The sequence below is a fragment of the Trichomycterus rosablanca genome, chromosome 3 (assembly GCF_030014385.1).
Source record: "Trichomycterus rosablanca isolate fTriRos1 chromosome 3, fTriRos1.hap1, whole genome shotgun sequence".
NCBI classification, from domain to species: Eukaryota; Metazoa; Chordata; class Actinopteri; order Siluriformes; family Trichomycteridae; genus Trichomycterus; species Trichomycterus rosablanca.
In genome coordinates this window covers 23,315,817-23,326,412 of record NC_085990.1, presented here as the reverse complement: position 1 = coordinate 23,326,412, position 10,596 = coordinate 23,315,817, and the positions used below count along the sequence as shown (strand labels likewise).

General features: G+C 40.2%; 2 protein-coding genes across 5 annotated transcripts in view; one reads left to right on the top strand and one right to left on the bottom strand.

Moving 5' to 3' along the window:
* The first annotated feature begins 359 nt into the window (after positions 1-359).
* Positions 360-1,664, top strand: cebpd (CCAAT enhancer binding protein delta). The gene has a single exon (XM_062991091.1). The coding sequence runs from the start codon at positions 541-543 to the stop codon at positions 1,369-1,371; it is 831 nt and encodes a 276-aa protein (XP_062847161.1). The 5' UTR covers positions 360-540; the 3' UTR covers positions 1,372-1,664.
* A 5,828-nt stretch (positions 1,665-7,492) lies between these two features.
* The window catches only part of spidr (scaffold protein involved in DNA repair), a 62,455-nt gene continuing 59,351 nt past the window's right edge, over positions 7,493-10,596 (bottom strand). For 3 of the 4 annotated variants that reach the window (XM_062991090.1, XM_062991086.1, XM_062991087.1), the window contains exons 17-20: positions 10,220-10,313; positions 9,848-9,959; positions 9,528-9,578; positions 7,493-7,861 (exon numbers count right to left, since the gene is read on the bottom strand). In XM_062991090.1, coding sequence (XP_062847160.1) covers positions 7,748-7,861; positions 9,528-9,578; positions 9,848-9,959; positions 10,220-10,313 — 371 coding nt within the window. In that variant the 3' untranslated portion in view covers positions 7,493-7,747. The remainder of the gene's footprint in view (positions 7,862-9,527; positions 9,579-9,847; positions 9,960-10,219; positions 10,314-10,596) is intronic. The other variant, XM_062991089.1, reaches the window with a different exon arrangement.

Sequence of the window (10,596 nt, the reverse complement as noted above, 5' to 3'; positions counted from 1 at the left end):
ATGTCATCCGTCTGTTTTTGTACCGTCTAATATCGCCATTGAAAATAAACCTAATAACTCACGACAAATCTGCATAACAAAGTTCACTTTAAACTGACAAAGACTTGTACTGTCTATAGTTATAAAATAATAGCGACACCTACAACTTTCTGATGTTAAAACCAAACAGTCCAGACTTCCAGTCTCCGCCTAGTTCAAGTTTACTCGTAGTTGGCTTGTGGGCGTATACGCAGCCTGCTATCCTCCCAATGGGAGTTAAGGAAGAACACATGACTGGCATAGGCCATGACTGGCTTACCAAAGGGGGTGGTGAGCTTTTACGTCAGCAACGAGTTTGTATTTATAATTTGGCCTTCACATGTACTATCAGAACTACGAGGAGTGTGTGAAACTTGTTTTGTTAATCCTTGGTGCGATTTACTATAGCACATAGTGCGCAATAAATTGAGTGCGGGTTTCTCCTACTCGCTAAACAGAAGATAAGAGTCAAATTTTATAAACACAAGAGCATTTTTTGCAGGTGCGAGTACAGCTGCGTTCATGTGCGACCCGGGCAGCTTGGACAGCTTGGAGTGCGTTTCGCCACCATGCTACATGAGCTGGGCGATGGAGCCAGCGAACTTCTACGACAATAAGCTAAGCGGCGCAACTGGGGATAGTAAATGTCCCGAGGACAGCAACAAGAGCAATGTGGTCGAGCTGAGCAACGCTCCCGCCATCTACGACGATGAGAGTGCCATCGACTTCAGTGTGTACATAGACTCCATGTCCTCTGCACCCAACTTCGAGCTGTGCAACGACGAACTGTTTGCCGACCTGTTCAACAACACTGTAAAGCAAGAAAAATCGGACATTTACCAGGCGAAATCCACTGCCAGTCACCTGCAGTTGTCATCCAACGGTGATGTTGGGAAAGCAAACTTTTCCGAGCCCATTAAACAAGAAGCCGAGTGGAGTGACAGTGACGCGCCCTCGTCTTTACCTTCGCAGATTGAGACGTGCGCGCAGACCTCTGTGAGCATACACACGTGTCAGCCTACACCTCCGAGTACACCAGAGCCGCAGCCCACCACCCAGCTATCACCGCGAAGAACACACAAGGATAAAAGTAAGAAATCAGTGGACAGGTTCAGTCCGGAATATCGGCAACGGCGCGAACGGAATAACATCGCTGTGCGAAAGAGCAGGGATAAAGCGAAGCAACGCAACTTGGAAATGCAACAGAAACTGATCGAACTTAGCGCCGAAAACGAGCGCCTGCACAAGACAATTGATCAGCTCACGCGCGAGCTTACCAGCCTCAGAAACGTGTTCAAACAGCTTCCCGATTCCACCACGTACAACAGGCGGGAGACTGAAACTAGTCGGTGACCTTTTTCTTAATAAAACCCTGGAAAACAACTTTACCTCAAAAGACTCTCATTCTCTTTGCAGCAGATTTCGTATTACGGGACTATTAAAATTAAACTACGGTTAATGCTCGCTGCCTTGATTTGTGAATATTTTGCAGATGTTTTGTACTCTAAATTATTACAGAATCATAATGGTACATGTTTTATAATGATGCACCGTATTAATACCAGAGCATGTTTAAATATTTTACAAATCATGTAAAATCTAGAACATTGCATAAATAAATAAATAAAGCAACATTACATCTCTGAGCTGGTTGCAGTGACTATGAGAGCGGCTGGTATTCGCAACTATCGTACTATTTAGGACCATCTGATATCTTTGTAAACACATACCAGATATCGGCTCATTTTGTCTTATCTCACTGCAGTCTGGTGACTTTCTGACTACGGGACAACAGTACTTTTTTGTTTACTAGCACTAATATTGAGGTTTAAAAGAGACTGGTGTTATACCTGAACAATATTAAGCCATCGGTGGTCCCTTTCCAGTGATGTGCAGGATATCATGTGGCTGTCAAACTGTGCACAACAGCAGGTGTGCAGTCAACACACTATACACACACACCGTGTAGTAAATACACTAGGTTAATAACAACTGTTGGTTACATTTTAGTGGTTTAAGGTATACATATCCAAATCAGCAGTGCCAAAAATTACATGTTGCTGTGTATTAAAATAAAATGTTTTTTGGTGTTAGATGTGGTCGCCATCAAAATGTGCACAGCAGAAGGTAAGTGTACCTAATAAGCTTATATACAGTCACAAAATCACATCTGTAAAACAGAAGTTGTATGCAATTACCACTAAATAATAGGTGTATAAAATTTACAAAACAGATGAAAAGGTATTTATTATAAAATGCTGTATTATTGATTATGAAATTGTACTGTAGAAGCCCGGCTACACAGACATTATTTGCTTAGTGGGGGGTGGGTGTTAGTAGCTACGGATTGGTGCCCAGCCCAGGGTATTCCTGCCTTGAATCCAGTGTTTCCTGGTTGAACTGGAATGCTGCAATCCAGACAAGGATAAAGTTGTTGATGAAACTTAAATGAAATGTATTTAAAAGGGCAAATGCCAAGCTTTTATGTTGACTAACATAAGGGAAATAAGCAGGCAGTGTGTGTTTAAAGCTTATATACATACACAGAATATAAAAAAATAAGATTACATATCTAATAAAGAGGCATGTATATATATACAGTATGTATGTATATATATATATATATATATATATATATATATATATATATATATATATTAGGGCTGTCGAAGTTAACGCGATAATAACGCATTAACGCAATCTCAATTTAACGAGATTAAAAAAAATAGTGCCGTTAACGCACTAATTACATTACGAGATTTTTTCACTTCTAAAACTAAAGCAATTCATTTTTCACCCACGGGAGACAGATTGAATTATTCTCACTGACCACGCTCACACGCACGTTTAATGTTCTTTAGTTCCGTTTGACAAAAAAAACCCTTAAAAATAGAGCTCAGTGAAGATAACCGGTTACAAAAGCAGCGACCGCTGTTTGTGTTCAATTCTCTGTTCACAGTGTCGATACAAGTGATTCAAGAATCGATTCATTGTAAGCGCAGCGTAAGTTTCTTTTCTCAGTCATCTCTCCGTGTTTACTGTTATGATGAATGATGCGGTTGTAAATAAACACCAACTACTACAGAACATTTTGTGTGACTCGCTTACCTTATAAAGCTCAGGCTTAATTATACTGGTTATTACCACAGAGCGGGAGTCGACTCAGAGTCGTTTACGATTTACCGAGGTGAACCACGAACGTGCTGATAGAATCGGCTCAGATGGGATCGGACTGTATTATCTTTTTAAAGTAAATATTTCAATCAGCAGAATCGCATCGCGTGTATGCACAACGTTAATTACGTGCGTTTATTAATGAACGTTTACGTTAGCTTGTCAGAAGCTTTCTCAATAATGTCTGTGCGGTGTTTTTTTTTTTTACAATTAGTGATGGCAAGCAACTGTTCCACTGCACTATTTTACACTAAAAACTAAACTATTCCATAATGCTCCAGATTGCATCATTCTAAATAGGTATCGGCGAGTACAAAAATACATGTACTTGTACTCGGTTGAGAAAAAATGGTATCGATGCATCCCTAGTGAAAACACACTCACTTCGTGTAGAAACGTCCATCAAACCATCGTCACGATACAACCACAGAAAAGTCTGTTACAATAACTACGCATCTGACATATATACGAAGTCAAGGTTCTCTGCTAGATAGTATTACTGCCTAATATGTGAGTGAATAAAACTCCCTTACAGTTTTCTCTTGTCCCAGCAGTTTTTAACATAAGTACATTTAGCATAAATATGTTCACCATTTTAATTGTAACATTTCACTTAAAATCCTTGTTTTCTATAACATTTACACAGATTTTTTTTAATGCGATTAATCGCGATTAACTATGTAAAATTGTGAGATTAATCGCGATTAAAAATTTTAATCGTTTGACAGCCCTAATATATATATATATATATATATACAGGGGTTGGACAAAATAACTGAAACACCTGTCATTTTAGTGTGGGAGGTTTCATGGCTAAATTGGACCAGTCTGGTGGCCAATCTTCATTAATTGCACATTGCACCAGTAAGAGCAGAGTGTGAAGGTTCAATTAGCAGGGTAAGAGCACAGTTTTGCTCAAAATATTGCAATGCACACAACATTATGGGTGACATACCAGAGATCAAAAGAGGACAAATTGTTGGTGCACGTCTTGCTGGCGCATCTGTGACCAAGACAGCAAGTCTTTGTGATGTATCAAGAGCCACGGTATCCAGGGTAATGTCAGCATACCACCAAGAAGGACAAACCACATCCAACAGGATTAACTGTGGACGCAAGAGGAAGCTGTCTGAAAGGGATGTTCGGGTGCTAACCCGGATTGTATCCAAAAAACATAAAACCACGGCTGCCCAAATCACGGCAGAATTAAATGTGCACCTCAACTCTCCTGTTTCCACCAGAACTGTCCGTCGGGAGCTCCACAGGGTCAATATACACGGCCGGGCTGCTATAGCCAAACCTTTGGTCACTCGTGCCAATGCCAAACGTCGGTTTCAATGGTGCAAGGAGCGCAAATCTTGGGCTGTGGACAATGTGAAACATGTATTGTTCTCTGATGAGTCCACCTTTACTGTTTTCCCCACATCCGGGAGAGTTACGGTGTGGAGAAGCCCCAAAGAAGCGTACCACCCAGACTGTTGCATGCCCAGAGTGAAGCATGGGGGTGGATCAGTGATGGTTTGGGCTGCCATATCATGGCATTCCCTTGGCCCAATACTTGTGCTAGATGGGCGCGTCACTGCCAAGGACTACCGAACCATTCTGGAGGACCATGTGCATCCAATGGCGGTGCCGTGTATCAGGATGACAATGCACCAATACACACAGCAAGACTGGTGAAAGATTGGTTTGATGAACATGAAAGTGAAGTTGAACATCTCCCATGGCCTGCACAGTCACCAGATATAAATATTATTGAGCCACTTTGGGGTGTTTTGGAGAAGCGAGTCAGGAAACGTTTTCCTCCACCAGCATCACGTAGTGACCTGGCCACTATCCTGCAAGAAGAATGGCTTAAAATCCCTCTGACCACTGTGCAGGACTTGTATATGCGAATTGACGCTGTATTGGCCGCAAAAGGAGGCCCTACACCATACTAATAAATTATTGTGGTCTAAAACCAGGTGTTTCAGTTATTTTGTCCAACCCCTGTATATACAGGTCCTTCTCAAAAAATTTGCATATTGTGATAAAGTTCATTATTTTCCATAATGTAATGATAAAAATTAAACTTTCATATATTTTAGATTCATTGCACACCAACTGAAATATTTCAGGTCTTATATTGTTTTAATACTGATGATTTTGGCATACAGCTCATGAAAACCCAAAATTCCTATCTCAAAAAATTAGCATATTTCATCCTACCAATAAAAGAAAAGTGTTTTTAATACAAAAAAAGTCAACCTTCAAATAATTATGTTCAGTTATGCACTCAATACTTGGTCGGGAATCCTTTTGCAGAAATGACTGCTTCAATGCGGCGTGGCATGGAGGCAATCAGCCTGTGGCACTGCTGAGGTGTTATGGAGGCCCAGGATGCTTCGATAGCGGCCTTAAGCTCATCCAGAGTGTTGGGTCTTGTGTCTCTCAACTTTCTCTTCACAATATCCCACAGATTCTCTATGGGGTTCAGGTCAGGAGAGTTGGCAGGCCAATTGAGCACAGTAATACCATGGTCAGTAAACCATTCACCAGTGGTTTTGGCACTGTGAGCAGGTGCCAGGTCGTGCTGAAAAATGAAATCTTCATCTCCATAAAGCTTTTCAGCAGATGGAAGCATGAAGTGCTCCAAAATCTCCTGATAGCTAGCTGCATTGACCCTGCCCTTGATAAAACACAGTGGACCAACACCAGCAGCTGACATGGCACCCCAGACCATCACTGACTGTGGGTACTTGACACTGGACTTCAGGCATTTTGGCATTTCCTTCTCCCCAGTCTTCCTCCAGACTCTGGCACCTTGATTTCCGAATGACATGCAAAATTTGCTTTCATCCGAAAACAGTACTTTGGACCACTGAGCAACAGTCCAGTGCTGCTGTTTCTGGTTCAAAAGTGGCTTGACCTGGGGAATGCGGCACCTGTAGCCCATTTCCTGCACACGCCTGTGCACGGTGGCTCTGGATGTTTCTACTCCAGACTCAGTCCACTGCTTCCGCAGGTCCCCCAAGGTCTGGAATCGGCCCTTCTCCACAATCTTCCTCAGGGTCCGGTCACCTCTTCTCGTTGTGCAGCGTTTTCTGCCACACTTTTTCCTTCCCACAGACTTCCCACTGAGGTGCCTTGATACAGCACTCTGGGAACAGCCTATTCGTTCAGAAATTTCTTTCTGTGTCTTACCCTCTTGCTTGAGGGTGTCAATGATGGCCTTCTGGACAGCAGTCAGGTCGGCAGTCTTACCCATGATTGCAGTTTTGAGTAATGAACCAGGCTGGGAGTTTTTAAAAGCCTCAGGAATCTTTTGCAGGTGTTTAGGGTTAATTCGTTGATTCAGATGATTAGGTTAATAGCTCGTTTAGAGAACCTTTTCATGATATGCTAATTTTTTGAGATAGGAATTTTGGGTTTTCATGAGCTGTATGCCAAAATCATCAGTATTAAAACAATAAAAGACCTGAAATATTTCAGTTGGTGTGCAATGAATCTAAAATATATGAAAGTTAAATTTTTATCATTACATTATGGAAAATAATAAACTTTATCACAATATGCTAATTTTTTTAGAAGGACCTGTATATACACACATATACACACACACATATTTATATATACACTGATCAGCCATAACATTAAAACCACCTTTGTCACCTCCACTCACTGTCCATTTTATCAGCTCCACTTACCATATGGGAGCACTTTGTAGTTCTACAATTACTGACTGTAGTCCATCTATTTCTCTACATACCTTTTTAACCTGCTTTCACCCTGTTCTGTAATGTTTAGGACCACCACAGAGCAGGTTTTATTTAGGTGGCGTGGCGTGGCATGGTGGTGGTGTGTTAGTGTGTGTTGTTCTGGTATGAGTGGATCAGACACAGCAGCGCTGCTGGAGTTTTTAAATACTTACTGTCCACTCTATTAGACACTCCCACCTAGTTGGTCCACCTTGTAGATGTAAAGTCTGAGACGATCGCTCATCTATTGCTGTGTTTAAGTTGGTCATCTTCTAGACCTTCATCAGTGGTCACAGGGTGCTGCCCACAGCACGCTGTTGGCTGGATATTTTTGGTTGGTGGACTATTCTCAGTCCAGCAGTGACAGTGAGGTGTTTAAAAACTTCGCATCAGCATTGCTGTGTCTTAACCACTCATACTAGCACAACACACACTAACACCATGTTAGTGTCACTGCAGTGCTGAGAATGATCCACCACCCAAATAATACCTGGGAGATATACCTGGTCCTGGGAGAGTCCTGACCATTGAAGCATTGACCATTGATACAATAGGGCACAATGTTTTGCTTGGAACCATCATGTAATTTATTTCAGCAGGAGTGTAGAAAAATACAAAGTGAAACATCAACATGCAAGTTACATTGCAGCAGATAATCAGAGAAGGAAAAGTGAAGTACGAATGTTTTAGGTGTGCTGCTTGGTCCAAGAAAACTCCCAACATTTAATTCAATTATCAAGAGGCAATTCCTTTAGGTAATGAACAAACCAGTGATGTATGTGGTAAAAAAGAAAAAAAAGAAAAAAAAGGTGGTCAGGTCAAAGTGTTATCTCCTCCAAACCCATCCATATGTTTGAACACTTGCTGATAACATGAATAAAGGCACTCAGAGGGCCTACCTTCTTCCCAAGAACACGCTCCACCTCATATCCCTGTCAAAAAAGATCAACTGTTTGTCTGAAAACTATTAAGTAGTACGATCACATAAGCAGCAATAATATTCATATACAATGTGTTTGTGTGGACAGGGTCAGGTATTATATGTTTTAATGCATATATCCAATTTAATTTTGTACCTACATTACCATTCACACTGCACATCATTACTGCTCATCTTTGTTCATCTCGTTAAATTATTTAAAAAAATGGGAGTAACGAGGATGGACAGAACTGGGAACAAGTTAATTAGATGGACAGCACATGTAGGATGTTACCACCAAGCAGAAGGAGGAGAGGAAGGTCAAAGAGGACTATTATGGATGTGGTGAAGAGGGACATGCAGGTGGTAGGGGTGACAAAGGAGGATGCTCAGGACAGGGCAAGATGAACACAAATGATCCACTGTCGCAACCCCTAACAGGAACAGCCAAATCACTGTCCTGCTAAAAGATTTAAAGTTCAAGTTTTCTGATTGAGGCAGTCAGATTTTGATATAGGGTCTGTTCGAAAACCTAGTGAGCTACCTAGCTGTCTACTGCCATAGGCAGCTGCCTAAGTAGAGAGGATTCTAAGAAGTCATCGACTTATAAGTCAGGTTTTTCAGACGCGCTACTTAGACAGCAATTACATCAGTTTTCGCTTACTAAGCTAACACAGTTAGCCTCATGCCATTCAAACCAATAGAACGAGGTGGCACAACGCGCTAGCATGTCAACTAACATCTCCCTCAGTGTACCAAAAGTGGTAAAATTGTCACTGACAAGCCCGAATTTGCAAATAAATACACCTGTACAAGTTTATACAAATAAAAAAAACAACATGATAATGTATTTACATTTGAAAAAAAATCCGCTTGTTTCTATGCATTTGTCCGCCATATTTTGCATTTTTTTGTGAGAAAAGTTGTGCCGCACTGAATGCTAGGATTTCCTTTACCACTAAGTTTATATATTAGTTTATTTATTAGGACTTTTAACATCATGTTCTTTACTCTTTGGTTACATTCATGACAGACACAGTAGTTATTCGTTACACAAGATTAATCAGTTCACAAGGTTATATCGAACAGTCATGGACAATTTTGTATGTCCAATTCACCTCACTTGCATGTCTTTGGACTGTGGGAGGAAACCGGAGCACCTGGAGGAAACCCACGCAGACACAGGAAGAACATGCAAACTCCATACAGAAAGGACCCGGACCGCCCCACCTGGAGATCAAACCCAGGACCTTCTTGTTGTGAGGCGACAGTGCTACCCACTTAGCCACCGTGCCGCCCTTACCACTAAGGAAGCATCGGATGCTCACTCATTATTCAGTCAAAATACCGTTCAAATTTAAGGTACCTTCCTAGACAGCATTTTAAGGCATCTAAGAATTCGAACAGCCTTCTTCTCTGGAGCACACGCAGGATAACGTAAAATGCTGTCTATGTAGACAGCTCACTAGGTTTTCAAACACACCCTTAATATCAAAATAACAATTTAACATCCTGACATGGGCACTGTTAACATTATTAACTATGTAGCATATGTATTAACTAAATACCTTATATTAAAAATCTAAATATTTTTTTCTTTTTCCGCTAGTATGTTATCCTTGAGAATTAAAATGCTTTAAAAAATTAAAGAAATCATGGAAGCATGATTAAAAACATACCTTAGCACATCCTGTTGAGTTCAGAAGGGACATGATGGTTTTCTGTTGTAGCTGGTAAAGACAATCAGTCAATTTATGCATCTTTTCAAACATGCAGTTAGACGACAGAATTGGTTCAGTTAATCTTACTGATTATGGCTCTGTATAATTATGCAGTTATTAATCTTGATTTAGGTTTAGTTCACACACATAATGCATGTAAAAATTGTTAACTTCCTGTAAAGGTAATTTACATTAACCCATGAAGTAGGTATTAGATATTGTATATAACATTAATATCTTCAGTGTAATTACAAAATACTTGATCAACTCAAACTTACCTTAACTTTTACAGTACAGTTAATTAAAAAGGGGCAGCTGATATACACTTCAAGCTGCATCTTTATTGCTGGTTTCTCCTCTACTCCACATGTTACACAAAGAAATTCCTCCCTGAATAACCAATACAATAGGATCAAATGAATACATTTCAAATTAATGCATCATAGCTAAGCTCTTCTCATATTCTATAGCAACAATAATAATAACTTTATGAAATATTAAGGCTTATTTAAGTCAGATTAGGCTTTTATTAGATAACTATCAGTAAATAAACCAAACCAATCCAAATGCTATTAGTCAATGTTCTTTTAAGTCTAAAATATTTAAGCCTCCTCTTGAAAGTTGATAAGAATTTACAACTTATTACTTACTGTTTATTTTGTACCACCTCTAAGCAGTCACTTCCACACTGACAGCATGTAGGCCATGAGAAAGCAGAGTTCTCGTCCACATCAACCACCACTCCTGCAAAACAGGCATTGAATACAAATAAAGTGGATTATGAGGGCACAGATTAGGTTAAGAGGCATATAGAAAATACACCCACAAAACATCTTTCTCCATTAGTATTAACAAAATTTGCCTTATAACATTCAAGTACAAAGAAAAAAGGAAACAGTTATGAACATAATAAAAAAATGTAAAACTAGAACAAAAGAACTGGAAACATGATTAGCCCACTAATTTTTCGTAGAGCCACCTTTTGCTTTAATTACAGCTATCAGTCTGTTTGGATATGTCTGTGCAG